Source organism: Ambystoma mexicanum, chromosome 6p, assembly GCF_040938575.1.
Source record: "Ambystoma mexicanum isolate Mex_15411 chromosome 6p, UKY_AmexF1_1, whole genome shotgun sequence".
NCBI classification, from domain to species: Eukaryota; Metazoa; Chordata; class Amphibia; order Caudata; family Ambystomatidae; genus Ambystoma; species Ambystoma mexicanum.
The window spans coordinates 725316598-725337795 of NC_090935.1; the positions used below are offsets into that span (position 1 = coordinate 725316598).

A 21198-nucleotide genomic window follows, 5' to 3' on the forward strand; every position below is an offset into this window, starting at 1 on the left:
GAGAGCTTTCTAGCTCGTACATGTTTATGATACATTTCTCCTGAAGAAATCAGAGGGGGGCTGTGCAACAATAGGGAGAGCGGCCAGGGTTTTGGAGAAAGTTAGTGTTTAAAAGATGATAACGAAAGACATACATATATTTTGTGGGATGAAAACAGGAGGAAAGACCTACTACCAGTGCTTACCATATTTGTACACAAATTAGATACTGTGATCGAGAAATATGTTGACGGTCACTGCGAGAATGTTCAGAGTTGCGCAGCCCTTGCGCAGTTAGCTCTGATGTTTAATTACACACTAAATCACATGTTAACAAAAATAAGGCACCGGACACACTTTATCACTAAGAAAGCCAGTAACTTTACTGATTTGTCTGCAAAATACAAATGATACCTTATTTTCAGCAGGAGAAACGTTTGAAATTGTCCCACGATTGGTGTTCACTACAGACGGCTGAATGAAGTCCCTTGAGATATACAGATGCGGTTTAACTTACTCACAACATCTTGTCATCTAGCGGCGACAAAGTCCAGCTTATGCCGCGGTGAGTCTCTGTTTGTTGCAAATGCTTGCATGTTCTCATGTACAGTCTACTGGATGTATGTCATACTGCTTCATGGAAACCACTCCCCAGAAAAATGAAAGGATACAGCAAACCAGCGGAAGCAATGCAAGTGGTGCGCCCACGTTGATCGTCGTCGACTCTGGCGGCCCATTACAGAGAGCATTGGCGTTCAATGTTCTCCTCGGTCAATCAGATGATTAGGCTCCCATATCAAGGTTGGATCAGGGATTACAAATTGAATTCAATATTTTGTGGCTGAATTGTTTGACCGCAGAATTTTGCAATAGGACGTAGAGGGTTCAACACTTAGATTGCTCCATGTCTTTGGTAAAATATATCAACAAAAGCCTTTTCTCCGTTGTGTCTAAGTTTCTAAAACAGCTGAACAGCGGGCAACACAATCCTATCAGTCCTTTGCAAGATCTGCTCTGGCGTGGAAGTAATACCAGGAAAGCGATGGCATCACAACAGAGGGCCAAACCAAGAATTGATGAAGTACTCCACATTTAGGCAATAGCCTTTATTCAGTTTACAAGTGGCTTTTCAGAGAGAGAAGAAAGGAAAGAGAGCAACACACGGCATTTGCCTTCCTGGGTTCCAGAAGTTGGAGAGCAGAGTATGCCGGCCTGCAATGTGGGACTATAAGGAAGGGAACTGGGGAAACAAGGTAAGACACAATCAAGTACATTTACAGGAGGAGAGTTCTTCTTGTCAAGATTATGTTTCTTGCTTCTTTCAACGCATTCTATAGTGATGTTAAATTTACAGGTAGTCACGTGATTATCACAGCTAGGATCCTCATCTGACTCGTTCCGGGGAGGTGCTAGCGAGTGGCTTTGTTCTACGTTGGACAGACCATTCAAGCAATATCCAGAGATAAAAGTTCAACACGAAAGGCCGCTATGCATAGTGTATACAGTATACAAAAGGTGGATACTTGCAAAATCCCTCTTCTGGAAATAAATTGATAGTTAAAAATGGCTAATGTAGAGCTATTCGCATAGACAGATTGTTTTAATTAGAATTTCAATAGAAAATAATGGAGGTTTATATATAAAATGCCACTGTTTGTGATCAATCAAGAATGCCGCCTACATCTCTTAAGTAGCCCGGTTCATCTACACAGCAGGGCTCTGCCCCTCAAGTCTTAAATATAAAGGGTTCACATAAGCCAGAATTATCTTTACAAATACAATACATGGCAAGTTACATAGGCTAAAAGTAGAAAGTTATAGTTTACAGAAAACGATTTATCACAAGCAAGTTGTGCTTTTATTTATTAAATCAGTTTACAAATAGGTAATAATTCTTACTATATTGCCATCAGGACAGCAGAACTGATCAGTGCAAACTAGAGGGCCAACCGACAGCCGCCATCTTGGGATTTTATTTTTCCCTGTGCTAGCGAAGAAAGACAGCCGGATTCGCTACAAACTGCCAAGGGAGCATTTACACCCTACCCTGCTTTCCTACTTAACTTACAATATACTGCAACTGTATCCAAGAGAGCGATAGCCCTCTCTGACTCCCCCTTTACATTCCATGTGCTGCAGAGTCAAACTGCAAGGTGCACAATCCATTATGGCTATTTTTCATTTAAGACCTTGTTGCCATCGATCAATACTGATAGAACCGAAGTGTAAAGAGAGGACAAAACACATTCGGGAGACATTTGCATATTTTCAACAGAGCTAAATTCAACTACTCTTCAACTGAGACCATGAGCACAAGCGTTTTGCTACAGGGAGGAAAGTGGTTGTTAGCAAGGGGGTAGCTTCGTGGTGTGTAGATTAGCTTGGTAATCTGCCACAGCGTGTGAAACAGTGTCACCGTGAGCGGATTAGTATGTACAATGGATATCAGTTCACCCCACTGAATGCAAAATGATGGATCATTTAACTAGGTTTTGGTTATTAATTAATGACCAGCTCAAACCGCACCGGTTGTCATTGTTACCCGACACCGCTGACTATGAATCTGTGTGAAGGACACTGAACTACATAAAGGACTTAGAGGTGCAACGGCACAAGTGTATCCCCCCTTTCCCAACTATTAAGATAACAAAACTTTCTGCTATTACCATAATTAATATATATATATATATTAGAAAGCTATACACAAGCATGTTAATTTCACAGATTTTTTTTTAAAAAGGTTCTTAATATTACTTTATATAATTAGAAATACACATTTCAAAAACAAAACTTCAACAAAGGAAAAAAAAACAGTAATCTTGGTTAGCAAAGCATGGAGTTCTTCATGGCTTTAGGGTTGTGCTTTCTGTACAAAAAAAGCCCCTTTCACTTGTTTTCTTTAGGACTGTTCATAATACCAGCAAAGCTATCGAAGAAAAAACACATTCTGGTTTGAATAATCTACAAAAAGCAACAAATGCTTTGCAAATTTTGTTTTACTTTTCTTTTATATGAAAATAAGCAAAATGCAATGTACATATTTTTATATTTCTATTTTATAAGTATTGAAGACCCGGTTGTAAAATTTAAATAATTGAGCTTACAAACGCCCAGAAACACACCTCCTTCGCTTTTAAGCATGGCCTTCTTTTAAGTGTCTTTGAATCCTCTTAACAGAGCGCCATACTGGGTGAGCCTGCTCGTCTGTGAGCGTTCGGCGTGTTCGGTGGATACCCAGTTTTTTGTGGACTCCACCATGTTGGGTCAGTCAAAACATCTGTACATTTTCTATAGGTTGCATAACAGCTGCTTTCTCTCTCAGTAAATACCTGCCACTTCTGGCAAAAGTTTCCTTTTGTCTATTTACATGTAAATAACGTTGAACCTGCAACATGACACTATCTACTGTAACATACATTTTGCAAGGGAGCACAACAGTGATAGAAGTTAGTCTTAAAATCTAATTTGTACAAGTGTTTTTTTGTACAACTCAAGTGCTGAGCTTGCGATCCCAAACTTCTCTGCTTAACCACGTATTGGATCACTGAGTCAATTGAAAGTACTTCTACAAAAACAGAGTACCTGACTTTTTTCCACACACAGCACATATATAATGCATATATACCCTTCCCTCCTCCCCTTCCCCTTAAATGTATAGCACACACACACTGCAAGAAAAAAAAATGCATATTCAATTATTTCATCATGTCGCCCATCCTTCAGAGAGCCGCATGCGCTTGACTGTCGGACTTTCCCGTTCGTCCGGCGAAGGTCGGAGGAGTCCAATGGGGGAATGGAAATCGTTCCGGTGATCCTCGCGGTCGCTTCCATCATACGAACTGCTGCAGCTGCTCAGACTGTCGCCGGGCGACCTCCCCGCCTCAAGACGCGTGTGGTGATGGTACCCCGATGGCGTGTTGGTACGGTCTCTAGGAGGAGAAACAGGTTCTGACTTGATGTTGAGGCTTTGAGTAGAAGGCAGGGAGAGATTTGTACTCTGAGATAAGTGAGTGCTAGTGCAAACTCTGTAGGAGGAAAGGAAACCCAGTTACAGAATGGGGATGCACAGAGCCCCCAGACACTCACAAACGCTCACTCACGGCTACAGTGGAAAGAGTCACACAGATGTTAGTGGAGTGCATCGTGAAGGTTAAGGGGACAGTTTCAAAAGATACCAGAATGATATATGAACTGAGAAAGCGCAATCATGTGCTAGCAGGGCTCCCTTTCTGATCTCTTATGTTTCACCATTAGAACTCTGCATAGTCAGTAGTGTTAACCTATATGCCCTATTGTAAATCTAAAGTGGGGGCTTGATTCTGGGGAGCAGAGGACTAGCTCCAGAAATAGCGCATTATATTTCTACAGGCCGTGAATGGATGACAACATCAGCACCTCCAAATCCCTGAAGATGTTTTTCCCCACAACTCTAGGCCAAACTATCCCCACAGAGCGACAACTATGGAACTACGAGGCCACATGGCAGCCAGGAACCTGATTAACAAAGTCACATTAATCAGGGAAAAGGTTGCCTGAAACACACAACTTCCACAGCAGCGCGCCTTTGCATGAATGAGCATATTGTGTAGCAGCATTAGGGAGACAAATGCCCTAGGATATATTTTTAGGAAATAAAGCAATCTATCCAATAAAAAGAAATCATTACGAGAAAACAATCTGAACTAAACTGTGCATATCTCACACACCCTGTGTGCAGCTATTGTAGGGGGTGTAATAAACAGTTTTTTATTAACTGCTTAGTGGCTAGCAGTGTGCATTTTTATTTAAACCGCTGTTGCGGGTTGACCTTGATTTCTATTTGGCTAGCTTCCTTTTGAGGCTGGTGGGGGGGGGGGGGCAAAATAGAGAGACACTCCATAAAGGGTGAATCTGGGTGCCTTGAATATTTTTTTAAAATCATTTCAATACATTCTCACCAGGATGTACTGGATTTCATGAGTTTGCCTGAGTTGCACTGTCACTGCCGGCCTCATTTTAAATGGGGCAGAGTGGGAAATAGAAGCGTAAAAGCAAGGAGTAGTGTTTTAATGCCACAGTTCCCCGCTCGTCCCCATTTTTCAGCAGAAACAATACAGAGGATGGGCAGGGAGCAGAGATAAGATCCGTCTCGGTTTTGCAAACCGTGAAGACAGGCAGATTCCATAGGGATCCGTTACCAAAGGCTGCCTCTTTTAGGACCAAGTCCAAAATAGAGGTTTGCCCTGCTTTGACTCATTCATTGTCCACTCTGCCTCATGGACCTTTAAAACTGCATGCACAGGACCCTGCAGCTCCTAAGTGGTAACGTTGGTGGCCCTGTACGTGCAATTTGGATTTCTTGTCAAATGCCGCTGTCTGCCCTTATTTCTCACAAAATATGACGCAAACACCCGTTAGCCACTTCAAAGAATGTGCCATATGCCCTAAGCCTTCCTGAACCCTAATTTGAGAGCTTCCATTTTTAGTTTTGGCAATAAGGTGGCCCTTTTACATCACCCATGGGCTAATACTAATGTACAGGAATGCAGCTGGGGAGATACGGCATATGAGGAGGGAACCAATTCTTAGAGGTGTTTTTTTTTTTTACCACCCATGGCCATGCTAATCCATATCGCCGTTCCTACCGACTTCCTGCATCTCACTGCCCAGAACACACACATCTGGGATCTCTTTGGGCTAACTTTATAAAGCCTTAAAATCAAACTTTGCACTCAAATTGCCTGCCAGGGTTTTTTCAAAGCAGTCTTCCTTTGTGTCATTTTCATTTCATCATATCGTCTTCCGAGAGCTAACAGTTTAATTGGAGCTTTAATCCAGCTACTGGTGTGCTACAAATGTCTTAACAATCTGCCTTTATTAAATTAATTTATCAAAAGTATGCATGCGCTTCACTGAAGTCCTGCTAAAAACAAGCATTAGTAAAGTCAAGAGCTTCGTCTTGTGTAAAGTTATTATTTGCCAGGCATTGCTATTATATGCCCAGGGTACGTGGGGCATTTTCAAGGTGTCACCATTAATGGCCAGTTAGTACCATTACGGCAAGGCCTGGCCAATACCTTGCCATATCTGCACAAAAGCCCAAAGTGTTGGCATTGCCAATGGGTGCTTTCTAGATGCTTGTAAGTGCATTCTCGATTTTCTTGTAATAAAATGTAGGAAACCTGCTTTTTTTGTATCTGGCATGGGCGCATTTAATGAAGGACACATCTGGTGTAATGATGACAAGAGCAGATTCTGAGGGTGCCAGTAGGTGGCGGCCACAGCGAGCCTGGGTTTGGCAGCTCGAGATTGTGTGCTCGGGCCTCTGGAATTGAATGCAGATTAGCAGGACATGTGCAGCAAGGGATGCCGGACCATACCGCGACCCTATGTTACACAGGGTGAATCAAACGGTAAATAAGGATGCCAACAGAACTATTTTTAGTTTGCCATTGATTTCATATTAATGATCATACAGCAAATGTGAACAACTGTTCAGAACACTTGAGCTTGCTTCTGAAGCAGGAGGGTGGAGAATGGGGGTTGGGGGAGAGACCCGACCTCTGCATCCAACCGCAGAGAGTTACGGATTGAAGTTTAGCTTAGTGATAGAAAGCATCGTGGGGCACGTGAACGTCTTCCTGTAACACTGCTGCGCGCTCTTCTCCATAGAACTTGACGTATTCCCGTTTTCTGGGCGTGGAATTGTGTCCTGTCAGAAGTACATCTCAGTTGGGAGTGCAGTAGGGGGTCCAGATTCCATTGAAGGTAGAGGGCGTTGCCAGAGCGTACTTAGCAAGAACTGTGAAACCTCAGTGGGGATTCCCTGTTCCTGGTTGGAAGCTCATTCTGAAATGTGCACGGCGTCATTCGCAGTCAATTCACTACGAGAATGATTAACCGCAATGACTGAGACTACCTTACTAACAAGGAGAGACGGGTTCTTGTTCATAAACCTCCGTGTTGACATGCAATTTTCCTTACACCCTACAAGATGTTAGGAAGTGGGTGGCTCTTTGCTATTGAATCTAGGAAAACTGCATACACATATTAACGTTCTGCAGACAAGGAAGCCAAATGAGGAATGCGCTCATTTCATCAAGGAAATGTGATTCCTTGTACGAAACCACCACCTAGTGGAGAAAGTGTATTTTGCAGCTCGGTCCTCTGGAAAATCTTTGAACGGTTCTTTCCATTCGGATGTCTAGCCTTGTACTACTTTTGTCTGCCTTCATATATGCAGAGTCTGGGAGAACATGAATAGATTTACTCCTCCAAAGGACTGGACATCCCAGGGAAAGATGGCTTAGGAACATTTGCAAATTACACAGTAGCATGCAGAACTATGCAACATTGGAGAGTTTTTATTTTGAAATGATGTGTACTTCAGGTGAACAATAGATTTGATCTAGAGAGAGCAGAAGAGGTTCTGTTGTATGCCCTAAATTGGATTGGGGGAACTATGCTCCCCAAACTCGGGGGGACCTGTGACAGGGGGGCTAGAAGAGGAGGAAGGGCCACTGATATATATTACACTTCAAACTGGAATTTGATCCCTGCATTTTTCGAAAAAAGGATTGGAGGAGAAATGTCCCCATGTTACTGCATATTAACTATCCTTGAAGACAGAACTGGCGGGGAAGATATCAAACGTTATTATTATTTTTTTTTAAAGAAGGCAGTCACCGAGAGTGCCTTCTCTTACTCATATTATACCTAAAACTGTCGGAAGCCCGGGTACCTCAGAGGCACAGAGCAGTATTGAGCAGTACTGGCAGAAATGTAAAAAAATGCAATAAAAACAATGCTTTTGGGACAATCATTAGGGAAGCCAGCAGCTTTGACTTTCATGTAGGTATTTTCAAGGCACTCACATAATGGTAGTACCTGGATATCAGATGGCAACAGCTGGAAAATGTTCTTAGTATTGGACATATTTGACAGTGCTTTGCACATGCCTATCTAATGCCTAAACAAGGCCCAAAACTGTTGGCTTTGCCAAAGCTGGTTTTTAACAGCAGTTCAGTGCAAGGAACAGATGCACGGACACACGTTTTGGTAATAATCAAGAGGCTGAAGACACACTTCTTAAAGATTGTTTTATTATACGAGGAGCTGGATTATAGCTGCAAACAAGTCATTATTTTTAGGAAAGATGCTCAGAAAGAACAGACACGGCTCAAATAGATCCTAGATGTGTTTTTGGTGGGCACGGGCAGATAAAGGGCTGGAATTGCCATAGGGACTGGCATGGATATGGGTGGTGAATAGGTGGGTAACAAACAGACAACAGCCGGTTTGTCCCTCCTCACATCCATCTCCATCCTGTCTTCACTTCCTATGGAAATAGTTTTGGTTAAAGGCATAGTTTATCAAAACAGCCAAAGCAACAAAAAAAGGAAGTGTGTTCCTTCTGCCCTTTCTAAAAAAAACGGATGACTTTGAGAAATGAAGGCCTGCATTCTATTACTATGCATTTCTGTCCATTGGTTGAATATTGTGGGTAGCAAATGTAATTAATCATTTGCATCAGAGCTAAGGCATGTCATGTGCCAGCATAGTCCTTTTGGAATCCTTTATGGCAGGAATGCTCCGCCATTCAGTGCTTGTGGGAAGGGCTGGTCATCAAAGGAATGTGTATTTAGCCATACATTTTTTTAAGATAGCCAGTAAGATAGCTTAGTGGGTTGAGCACTCACTACTGAGATTTCTGTGTGATCTGCAGGTGTTAGGCCAACTCAACTCCTTCTGAGGGTGTTAAATTAGTACTAACTTCTTTTGGGTAATGATATTTGTATATAAAAATGTTTCACGTGCAGCGCTTTCGCAGTGAGAAATAGGAAATTGTTATTTTTATTTATTTATTTTATTGTGCATTTGTAAGGCGCCTATATATCAAGAAATTGTGTTTTAAAGCGCCCACAGGCCAAAGGGGGAGGGAACATGGGAACACAGGCAAATAGAATAAACTGATGAACAGGAAAGGGCGGTCCTACTAGGCCTTGTGAGCATTCGGAACGTGCAAGTTTACTTTTCACTTATATAGTGCAAATACCACATTAGGAGCAACATGGAGCATTCATGCACATAAAAAAATGTATGGAAGCAAGGAGATTGTGCCCCTTTACAGAACTGTTCCTTTGTACATAAATCAGGTGCCAGCAGCAATGATAGCCAATGACCCCCGCGCTCTGTTTTGTGCAGGAAATTTAGATATGGCTGCCAGTGCGAGGGCTTACCTGCTCAGACGTGGGATTCACATTCCCTTCAATGGGTGCAGGGGCACCAAGTACGTGAGTGCTACGGAGCCTGCCCCTCCCCCCCAGGAATGGCCATCTGCTATACGTTCAAGTGGACTATTTATTCGGGGGGGGGCGCCGGCAACCCCCCACCCAGGAAAACCAGAGGTCTGTGCTCCTGAATGGGGGGTACTTTGGCTTTACGCTGTAAGGCGCAATGAGGGTTGTTTTCTGAGAATAATGAACAAAGTTCAATTAGAGAGAAACAGCATGTATTTAGAAAATTAAGAGACGACTATTTCAGTCATTAAAAAACCTAATGCTCTGCGAGGCAAGTTTTCCTTTCTGTGTACTATGTGCTAGTATTGGAGTACTGGTGTGCTTGCACGCTATGCTGTGCTACACAGTCCCAGCGGGAAGATTTCCCTATGGAAGGATGGCGGCAATCATTTCGGGCCCAAATTAAATGCCATCCATTACAGGAGGGGTGTATACTCTACTGCTAGTAAAGTCCACTCTGCTGGCTTACAACTGGTGTTATCAGTTGCGTTGACACGGCAGTCCCCTTATACAACAAAATACCATCCAAAAAAGTTCTCCCAAATATGTAGCTAGCGGCTAATGTGGAGGGGTACACTTTGGCTGAGATCATGATTCTAGTATTTAAGAAAGAAGCCAAAACGACATTATTTTTTTTATAAAGAAGTATTGACCAGTGTTAGCTACTTGCAAAGGTTCTGGGACTGGGATTGGAAGGGATGCTGCCTGGCACACATCCTAGATCCAGGAGATATCACGCGCTTCCTTTGTAATTTGATGGATGTGGCCAACAGGGTCAGAAGGACTGGGTGGGTCTTATAATAGGTGAGAAGTCTTTTGATCAGGTGGTGGGATCCTACCGCTGGGAATCCTTAATATGTTCTGGGATAGAGGAAACATGTATAGAATTGACCCTAGCATGATAGAACTCCCAAAAGCTTGTATGTGCATGAAGGCTGATTGCTCACCATATTTGGAGCTGGGCAGGGGGACAAGGAAGAATACCCCTCTAGCTCCAATGCTTGTCATGTTAATCCCGGCGCCTCTGCTGCTAATTATGTGGAGGGATATAAAAGCGTCTGGGTCTGTGGATGGCAAGCATCAGATGATGCGAGCCGCAGATGGCACCCTCCTGTTCTTCCTCAGCCCGGAGGAGTCCATGGCAACTGCTCTGGAAACCATGAACATCTTTTGGAAAACCCCTGGGTACAAACCAAATGGATCCAGGAATGAAGCATTCCCATTATCTGTGTAGAGCAGCGGAGCCACTGCTAGGGAGGCAGGGTGTATTTGCCAGATGCAGAAGGTCACGTGTTTATGATCTCATTCTGGGAGAAACTGAAAAAGAACAGGATCTGCTGCTGATGAACTTATTGCGAAAGCGCCCGATACAGAGATACGTTGGGTAATCGGTCCCCTGAATGCTGGTCGGGCCCTATGAAATCCAGATTACTCTTATGCTATTGGGCAAACCCGCTATGCTTCCTGTGGAATTCCAAATGCTCTACTTAAACAATGGTATCACGTTATGGCACTATTTCAGTGGACCGGCAAGAAGGCATGCTCGCTTGCAAAAGAGAAAGTGGGAGCGAGAGGTAAATCCCCCCCCCCCTATTTCATCAACTGTCCTGAGGCCTTCGCCTTGCCCATGTCTAGGGCTTGGCTGCGCTCCAGTTCCTGGGAAAAAGCTTTGGCGGTGGTGGCTGGAGAAATATAGGATGTGTCTATTTCCATCGAATGCGGTAGCATTGGGGGGTTCCTGTGCTCGTTGTCATAGTGGGAGGACTCCGAGATTTACAGCTCGTGATCTGCCTAAATATCCTGAAATATGACACATGTTGTGCTCAAATAAAACGGTGTCTCTGGCGACACAACAGAGTCACAGTTATGATAAAGCTGGCGATTTGTTGTCTCCTAGGTGGTTTGCAGAAAAACGGAGAGCTTCCTCGGGTACTAGATGCCTGAATGAGCGGTTTGAGAAGGGTGGCCTGACACCGAAAAGGGCAGCAATAGGAGACTCTCACTGAGGGCTGAGGGGTGTTCAACCCTAGTGCAATCCTGCATACGTGTATGGCTGCAAAGGGAGCACCGCTGAAGTGTACCACATGCTAATACGGGGCCGGGAAGGAGGTATTAAAGCAAGACGTTCAATTTATATCAGAGAAGATATGGGAGTCAAACTGGAGGTGACACAAGAGAGACAATATTGGGGCAACGTATGAAGAGCGACCGAATTGAAAGTTAATGTGTTTCCAGGTCCAACAGCAGCAGACAGGACTGGGCGCCTCGGGTCTGTGCTGGCACTGTGGCACGGAGAAAAGGGATTTAAGGCAGATTATCAGATTATTGAGGTCTCCCTGCCCCGTAAACGGATCTATTTGATCTCAAAACATGGTGGGGAGGAAATTGGTATTATAATTCCAATTGACCTTTTATAACGCGCTGGGATCGGGATTCAAACCTGAGTTGCGCTGCGTTGTCTTGCTTCGCAGACAGACGCGCTGCCCCTGAGCTATCACCCTCGCCAATGGGTTAAGAATCACCATGGTTGGTGCAACTATCGTAGTGCTCACTGCCATTGACACTATTCTGGCTCACTGGAAAAACAACACAAAGCAGTGACCTATGCCAAGTAGCGAACAACCCTTTATTAAGTGCAGAATCTATCCTCTTTTCAGAGAATCTGGCTTCAACTAAAAATTCCTTGATAAGGCCTCTAAGGGAGTCTCAGGTGAAGCTCCCGTGGCAGTTAGGAAGCCGCTGTGCAGCCCAGGGGCCCCTGCTCCTCGAGACACCAGCGTGCTGTCTCCACGGTCCTCCAGATTCATTGGGTACTTCATATCTCTCTTCAATGGCCATAAACAGCCAGAAGCGTGCCATGGAGTATGCGATGTGCCTTCATCACATATGCGTTGCGCATCCTGCCCGCCGAAGGTCGCGCTATAGTCCTACTGTAGCAACATGAAGTGCTGAGAATAACTTTTTGTTACATGTATGCACACAGAGAGATTTTCCATATGTATCACATACTTTTGGGGAGTTGAGCACGGCGTATTCGATGACTGCAACTCTGAATCTGCACAGCCTTGCCATCTATATTTGGTAGGAAATGTTATATCTCGCTTTCAAAAACAGCAATAAAACAATTATACTCTAAAAATGGGTAATTTTTGACTCATAAAATAGATTATCGCTGAGACAGGGTTCAAAAGTGTAAAAGCAACCATAGCTTCTGCAAGAGGGAGCATGCGTTATGTGCGGCCACTATAGGCGATGGGGAATCTGGAATGTATTCATGTATCTTCACATGTGTGATGGGTTACATGCATGGGTGGCCTCAGCAGGAGGTCGGGGGGGGGAACAGGTCATAGGAGGGAAAGTACTTTCAGAAAAGTGAGGTTTCAACTCTTTTCTGAATTTGAGTTGGGCTGCTCATGACAGAGAGGGGACAGGAATGTTAGTTCCACAGTTCAGCTCAAGCTTCTAAGGCAACGTCCCCTCCTTTAGATTTCTAGTTTATGATTGGGAAACAGAAGCCAGTGGCACTGGCTGAATGCAAATTCTTGGAGCGGTGTGCAAGACCATTTGGAAACCAGGACTTGGGCATCAAGTCCATACAGGACTTTGTGGGAAATGCAGGTCGCTTTTAATTGGTATCTTTTGGTGAAATGCAGTCATTGGGGGTTGAAGAAGGCTGGAGAGACACATTCTCTGCAGTTAAGGCACACCAGTAGTTTGCTTGCTGCATTCTGGGTGCATTGAGGGTGCTGAATCTGTTCATGCTGGAGGCCCAGAAAGTGATGGTTGCCAAAGTCAACGAGGAGGTGTATTTATGGCTGTCACTCTGCCTGCCCAGGAGAAGAAGGGGGAGATTTGATGGAGCAGCTTGAGCTAAAAGAACCAAAAGCTGAGCAATGAATGCACTTGGGACTTGAGTGAGAGATTGCAACCAATGATAAATCCTATGGCTTCAACAGTGTTGACGGGGGCGTGGCAAGTGCCCATGGCACCCACCCATGGACTCTCTTTCAAGGGTGGGTGGGAGAGGGGTGCGTCCCAGATGAGCATGTCCTCTAATTTAAAAGGGCTTCAACTTCACCCAGTTAGTACACTTGTATGAGTTGATGGGGCAGTACAACACAATCTACTAGGTCACAGCCCTTCTCTTCTGAGCCTGATCCCTGCCCTTTTGTTGCTGCGGGTGTAATTGACTTCAATGTTGGCTTGGAGTTGGTCACATACGGCCCTGTCAAGCCGTTTGGCAAAAAAAGGCAACTTTGAGATTGATATGCAGTGGACGAGATCTATGCCATCCAGACTAGCCTTCATCAGGAGACGCATAACCCTTGCTCCCTTCAAGAGAGGTAGAGATCGAGTGGTTGATCCAAGGTGTTATGGAAGAACATCAACATCCGCTGAACGGGGGATGTATAGCACAAGAATAACAAGCAATACAAAATGGAGGAATGCTTCCAAACTTCACATGGGGGACTGGATCGGACCGTGATTCAGGACCTTGCGTTCAGTGAGGAGTGTATGAAACTGAAAAGAGGAGGGTGAGGAGAAGTGGGAGAAAGCAGAAGTTGGGAGGGTGCAATTAAGTTGCATGGAGGTTTAGCTAAAGGGACCAGTACAAGGTGGCTGGAGACATTAAATCAGCTGGTAGCGGTTTTAAATTGGAAGAGAAGGGCCATTTCATCCCAGAGTTTCTGGGTAGAAGTGAAGGGAGTGTTGGTCACGGGTAGCTTTGAGAGTTCCTCAAGCACTTTTAAGAGATCTGTATGGGGGTATTTAGTGCAGAATATTTTGGAAGAGTGACCAGCCTTTTTTTGCCTGGTAAGCAGAGGCTCTGTAGAACCTGAGCTGGCCTGAGGTTGCAGCTTGGACTGGGCGGGAGAGATATGTCCTCGACTGCTTGTCTAGAGCCCCCACCTTTCTATTTAGGCCAGAATTGGGTCAGGCAGGAGGGAATCATTTATCAGAAAGGGGCTTCTTGTTATTTCTGGTGCTTTTAAGAGGGAGGATGACATTAAGGAGTGGAGTATTTCGCTACTCACAAGTACGTGTTAATTTCCTTGATAGGAGGTTGCGCGTTCCTGAGGCGAACAGTCGGATTTTGAATATTTAGATGCTTCCACTGATTCTTTCTTACGGGAGGCTGTTGAGCGCGCAATTGGGATATGGTGGGTAAAATGGGGTTTGAAATGGAACAGCTGAGTGATGAGGTCATACGATAGGCAGGTGCTTAGCAACATCAGTTTTGCCATCCTATATATATATATATATATATATATATATATATATACATATATATATGGTCAAGAGAGCAACAGGCTGATGGGAGGGTGAGGTCACGTGTTTGGTTAGTCCTAGAGATTCCATGTTGTGGTTCAGGTTACAGCCAGCTTTGGTACCCGATTGCTCCCGCTGTACAGTCACATCGCCAGGACTATGGTGTTTTCTGAGGAAAGGTCAAGTTGGACCTTGAGGTTGGCCGGGTCATTGGCAAAGGTGGGATTGAGCTTGGGCGGGCGGCAGCTAGGGAGGATGTTCATCCAGTCACGGTTGCCGGGGTGGCATTGAATCCAGTGGTATTGAAAGGTGTGGTAAGTGTTGGCATTGGCATTTATCACCGTGTGAGAGGATCGGAAGATTAGGGCGAGGATTCTGTGTTCTATGAGAGCGCAGGAGGCTAAAAGGCCGGGGGACTGGCTCTCCAAGGATTGGATTGCAGCCAGCAGCGAGCCCGGCTTCTGTGAGACAGAGAAGATCAAGACTTTGATTAAGGGACAGGTTTAACAAGTTAAGGGCATATTGCACTGTAAATCTAGGCTTGGAACGCAGGCAGGTTAGGGCTGATGCGCAGTTCCTGCGCCAGGTGGTAGGAATGAGTGGTAAATGGGTAGCACAGATCATGTTGGGGTGCTGGTGATGTTGGATGAAGGGGGTCATTTTCCAGTTGGTTGACGTCTTCTTGGGGAGATTTGAAGGGAGGCAGGTGGCAAGAGATGAGTCTGCTGAGGGTCGCCACACGGGGGCGGCTCAACGGGAGCGCAGGTTCAGTTAGTGTAGCGCGGGGTATATTCAAGATGGCCTGCAGGCGTGCGCTGGCAGGCCACTATTGTGGCACCTGGAAATTAAGTATGTTATAACAGGCTCTACTTTCTTTATACTGATATGTGTAATCTGGTCATTATTTCTTTAGCTGTTGAAACAGGAGAAAAGGTGTGTTTTTCCGAAAGCATTTCTTACAGCTGGCAGCAATTACACACATCTGGCAGTAAAGCTTTACTGTTACATCACTGAAGCCCAGGCGCAAAATGATGTCAGCGAAGCATCGATTTGCCATTTCCGTCTCTACCACCACTACCGCTGCTCAGAAGCGAGAAACACTTCTGCGTGGCAGGTGCTTTCTTATGCCCGTGGGTTTGGCAATGCTGAAGGCCAGAGTCAGATACTCGTGGCGTGAGATAAGTACCTGTGACTATGGTACATTGTTTGAATGAATTCAGATTTAAAAATCGGTTGCCAAACGTGATGGCGATGCTCTGCGGTTTAGCCTTTGATAAGTGCCGGAGCTCGTGAGTGAGGGCAGATATGCAGTGCACTGTTCGATAGGTTCCATCTCTGGCTGCTGGCCAGCTGGTGAGGGAGAAGGCAATATATTAGGACCACTGGCGGGAAGTGTTTGAAAGCGAGAGAAGTCATTCTCTAAAAGAACTTTGAAGCAACATCTGAAACCTTTACACCACCCCCCCCAAAAGACACGTTTTGGATCTCAGCTGCCTGGGTAATGAGACGAACAATCATTGCCAGTCTGTGCTGAATATCTTACTTTGTGGGTATTGAGGTATTTGATTAATAGTCAACAGGAATGTACAAAAACCAATTTGCTGTGCAAATACGCAATACGTGCAAATACACAAACCGTCAGGCATAATAAATACAGCATGGCACCATGTGCCACTGTATGTACATGCTCTACGGCCGAAGGCTACATGGCTACAGCCAAGTCCATCCTTCATGCACATTTCTTGGGATCTGAATCTGTCTAGCCAAGTCGAGTGCATATAATTGTTTGCACTTGTTGCGTCTTTGCACAGCATGTTGGTTTCTGTATATATTGAGGGTGGGGTTTGTGGTTGGTTGCAGGAATGCTTGTGTATGAATGGGGCATGCAGTGTTGTGAGTGTAGCATGAGTTGTAGGTTTTTATGTGTGTTTTGTAATGCTTGCTGTTGCTCTATATACATCCACCGTTCAGCGGATACAAATGCTCTAAACGGTATTGACGATGCGTTTGAATGTTTTTGCATCACGTTTGCCATAGGAATTAAGGGCCTGATTCATGGAATATTTGCCTGGTTCAAAGTGACTTTGCACTGCCGACATAACCCCTGATTCATGGAACCGTGCAAAGTGTATTTTTGGCAAGCAACGTCATTTTGTACTGCAAAAATGATTATTCGCTGACTTTGCCCGTACTTTGCACTGCAAAAATACACTTTGCACGGTTGCATGAATCAGGGTTTGCATCGGCAGTGCAAAGTCACTTTTCAGCAGTGCATATTGACTTTGAACCGGGCAAATATTCCATGAATCGGGCCCTGAGCACCCACAACTCAGGGAGCCACTGAGACAGATTCTGCTAGCAAGCGGGTCGGGTCCGCTTGCTATGTGCCCTGCACACAGCATGACAAGACGTAGCGCACGGCCGAAAGTGTGGGCAATGCAGGCTCGCTCAAAACGGACAGTGCGCCTGGAGGCCCTGATGCTCAAATGCTTTGACCCACATCGCTGAGCGTGGTGTGCTGCTTGCTTTAGATAATACATGGCAGAGAATGTAACTCTTTGTTTTGTGTATTGTCACCGAGGTGAAGCATTCCATGATTTTGACGGCTGCTAAATCTTTTTTCTGCTGATATCGTTTATTGGGAGGAAATGCACACGGCCATACACAAAGACGTGTGTGCGCGTATCTGTGAATTTACTTCGATGGTATTTTATTTACGTATTTCTTGAATTATCTAAGCTGTTTGTCTATCTATGCAGTGTAGGGTGCGCAGCTTTTTTTACATTTTTTTTACACATTCTATGATCTATAAAAACATTTTCTCCCCTGTTCGAATTTCCCAGCGCGGTGCCTGGCAATTGCTTTCCACCGGGCTTTGTAACTCCTCTGCGGGCATGTCCCACTATCTCCGCTAGGTGGCAGGGCTACATAAGGAATTCATTAAACTGGTTGTGAGTCGAAAGTGACATTACATTAAATCGGTGGTAAAGAAATACTCGAGGCTATGTAACACGTTTCACTGACAAAACACTTACGTCGAAAATGTGCAGGCTGTTTACAGGCTGGTGTTTGCTTGCTTTCACAAGTGTAAGCAGTATGGAAGGACAACGAGTTTTTGAATAAACTAAAAATAAGCGAAAATAATGACGCCTTTTCAGCCTGGAAGTATCTGATGCTTTCACATTAAGGACCTACCTTTCGACGTCATTACGTGGCGTTGTTTGCGCGGGAGCTGGTCAGGGCGCTAATATTGTAGGGGGGAAGAATGCGGCATCTTAGTTAATGGGCAGACTACTGTGGTGTTACAACCCGAGAATAGCCAGGTAATGGCGAGTGTGAGGGTAGTCCGGTAGTGTAGTTGGTAGTGAGAACGCATGGGTGTAATTTTAGGGGGTGGGGGCAGAGGAGTTTGTCCCCCCCCAACTTTCATGGTACACCATTTTGTCCCCATTCATTTTGGTGGGGCACCTTTTCTTCATATGTCCCCCCAACAATTTCAGCAAAGTTACTCCACTGAGAGAACGCAATATTCAGGTAGGGGTGGCGTGAGCAGCACACGGCCTACAATGTTTAGATGTAGGAGAAGGCTTCAGCGATGCACACTGGGGGTATACGCTGCTATGGAAGATGGTGTGGGCTCCAGACTCCGGTCCCAGACTCCGGTCCCAGCACGAGCTCCCTGTTTTGGTTGCCATGTCTAAACCTTTGCTTTGGGCGAAAGCTGCCTGTATATATATATATATATTTTTCTTTTTTCTGGGCAGTTGTTATAAAGGCCAGACCAGTCCGAACGGGCATTAAAATATATAAAAAGAGGAGCATCAGAAACAAGAGATGGGATATAAACACCAATCAAAACATTATTTGCAAGCGGCGGGTTGCATCGCAAGGCTCCATGGCCTAGATGGGTGTGAGTGAGGGGATGGAGTGGGTGCAGGTTGAACCTCAAGGGTCTAGTGCCAAGAAGAGCAAGAGGGAGCGGATGGAGTGTGAAGCCCAGGGCTCCAGGCCTAGAAGAGCGTGAGTGAGGGTATGGGGGAGGTGCAGCTTCACTCCAGGGCTTGACGGGATGGTGTTGGTAGCGCGTGCAGCCCAGGGCTCCAGGCCTAGAAGAGCGTGAGTGAGGGCATGGGGGAGGTGCAGCTTCACTCCAGGGCTTGACGGGATGGTGTTGGTAGCGCGTGCAGCCGAGGGCTCCAGGCCTAGAAGAGCGTGAGTGAGGGCATGGGGGAGGTGCAGCTTCCCTCCAGGGCGTGAGGGGATGGTGTTGATAGCGCGTGCAGCCCAGGGCTCCAGGCCTAGAAGAGCGTGAGTGAGGGCATGGGGGAGGTGCAGCTTCCCTCCAGGGCGTGAGGGGATGGTGTTGGTAGCGCGTGCAGCCCAGGGCTCCAGGCCTAGAAGAGCGTGAGTGAGGGCATGGGGGAGGTGCAGCTTCCCTCCAGGGCGTGAGGGGATGGTGTTGATAGCGCGTGCAGCCCAGGGATCCAGGCCTAGAAGAGCGTGAGTGAGGGTATGGGGGAGGTGCAGCTTCACTCCAGGGCGTGAGGGGATGGTGTTGGTAGCGCGTGCAGCCCAGGGCTCCAGGCCTAGAAGAGCGTGAGTGAGGGCATGGGGGAGGTGCAGCTTCACTCCAGGGCGTGAGGGGATGGTGTTGGTTGCGCGTGCAGCCCAGGGCTCCAGGCCTAGAAGAGCGTGAGTGAGGGTATGGGGGAGGTGCAGCTTCACTCCAGGGCGTGAGGGGATGGTGTTGGTAGCGCGTGCAGCCCAGGGCTCCAGGCCTAGAAGAGCGTGAGTGAGGGCATGGGGGAGGTGCAGCTTCCCTCCAGGGCGTGAGGGGATGGTGTTGGTAGCGCGTGCAGCCCAGGGCTCCAGGCCTAGAAGAGCGTGAGTGAGGGCATGGGGGAGGTGCAGCTTCCCTCCAGGGCGTGAGGGGATGGTGTTGGTAGCGCCTGCAACCCAGGGATCCAGGCCTAGAAGAGCGTGAGTGAGGGCATGGGGGAGGTGCAGCTTCACTCCAGGGCGTGAGGGGATGGTGTTGGTGGCGCGTGCAGCCCAGGGCTCCAGGCCTAGAAGAGCGTGAGTGCGGGCATGGGGGAGGTGCAGCTTCACTCCAGGGCGTGAGGGGATGGTGTTGGTAGCGCGTGCAGCCCAGGGCTCCAGGGCCAGGATGGAGGAGTTTTTTTAATGCTCACATACACATGCACTCTGGCATCTGTATCTTTCCATTTATGATGCTTTTAAAAAAAATAAAACTAACACCCTACTAAAAACGGAGGCCACACTTATGGCAAGCTTAAGCTCACCCGTTTAGGTCCCACTATGCTCCAACTTAAGGTGGGTTTTTATACGAGATGGCCCTCATCTCCAGCACTCTAAGTAGCCCGTTTCTTTCCCATGATTGTTCGCCCTATGTGTGCCACGTTGTTTTCCCTCGTGCTCTAGGGGGAAGGCGGGTCCCTCCTCTTCCAGTCCACGGCCCAGTTTCCTGCTGTCGTTGTTTCTTTACCGTGTTCGGCTTCCTCCTCTCGCTCAGCCCGAGCCAGTAATATCGCTTCATTTCATTTGAAGCACTATTTGTAAAGTGCTGCATCACTATGAGAATAGAGTGTTGCTAGGTATTAAGCCTGCACCCTGTGTCCCTGTGCCGTCCCATCACTTGCTTTTCAGAGCATGGCGAATGCAGCCGGGGAATTCTCGCGCTAGTTAACCAAAAAGAACCCGGAAGCGTGGCCATTTCTGCACATGCTATCTCAGGTCACACTGGATTGTATCGTTTGTTTTTCTTTTCTGCGGGTCATCAATCATGAAACTGGGGCTGTTCGAAGCCTGTGGGGGGTGGGAGAGGGGGGTGAAGGCGGGAGGAGGGTCACTGCGGATGCTTAGGGTTATCTGCCTCTTTATTGCAGGGGGCTGAGATAAGGGGGTCTTTCCTCTGAATGGCTGCTGGACACACACTGGGAGCCCATTAGTATCGGAAGGCCGATTAACGCCTGCTGCATTTGAGAGTTATCGCAAAGTCCTCTATTCTCCAAATGTGCTACAGTAGGCACACGCTGGCAGGCAAGGCAGGCAAACTGAACCCTGCTTTAAAGGGTTCATGCGCGTTGGTGCATATTTGATTTGTAATTTGGCAGTATGTTTACTGGTGTGGCATCCTACTAGCTAGGTAAACACGGACCCTCTTTATTATTAATCTCGACTCCTTATTTAATTTACCTATGATATGATATGATAGGTTATTTATAACGAGCTTAATACCCAGAGGTTTCTAAGCGCAGACCTGGGGATCGAACCTGTGCTGCTCTGTGTCATCTTGCTTCCAAGCTGAGCACGTTGCCCCTGTGCTATCCTCCTGAGAATTTACCTATGACAGATGAACAATGACGCGTATTTCTACAATGATTGGCGTACATCACTGAACTGCCCGTTCTATGTCCAGACATTCACAACATGACTCCTTTTTTCAATTTACCAAGCAGGAAGATGGTACCCTAAAAAACCAAAAACTCTAAAAAGAGGGAACAGAAGGATCCAACAATTATGGAGGTAAAAATCAAGACAACACTAGCAACCTCACCTAAGATTGGCAGCCCCGATTTACAGGCTTACACCATTGAAACCCCAAAGTACCAGTACACCAAATGATTTGAGCATGCATACGACACCCCAA

At 46.2% G+C, this 21198-nt stretch overlaps 1 protein-coding gene across 12 annotated transcripts in view; it reads right to left on the reverse strand.

Moving 5' to 3' along the window:
• Nucleotides 1–336: 336 nt before the first annotated feature.
• The window catches only part of MEF2C (myocyte enhancer factor 2C), a 597063-nt gene continuing 576201 nt past the window's right edge, over nucleotides 337–21198 (reverse strand). For 9 of the 12 annotated variants that reach the window (XM_069627597.1, XM_069627602.1, XM_069627600.1 and 6 more), the window contains one exon: nucleotides 337–4004. In XM_069627597.1, the coding sequence (XP_069483698.1) occupies nucleotides 3683–4004 (322 nt within the window). In that variant the 3' untranslated portion in view covers nucleotides 337–3682. The remainder of the gene's footprint in view (nucleotides 4005–21198) is intronic. The other 3 variants (XM_069627607.1, XM_069627606.1, XM_069627605.1) reach the window with 1 other exon arrangement.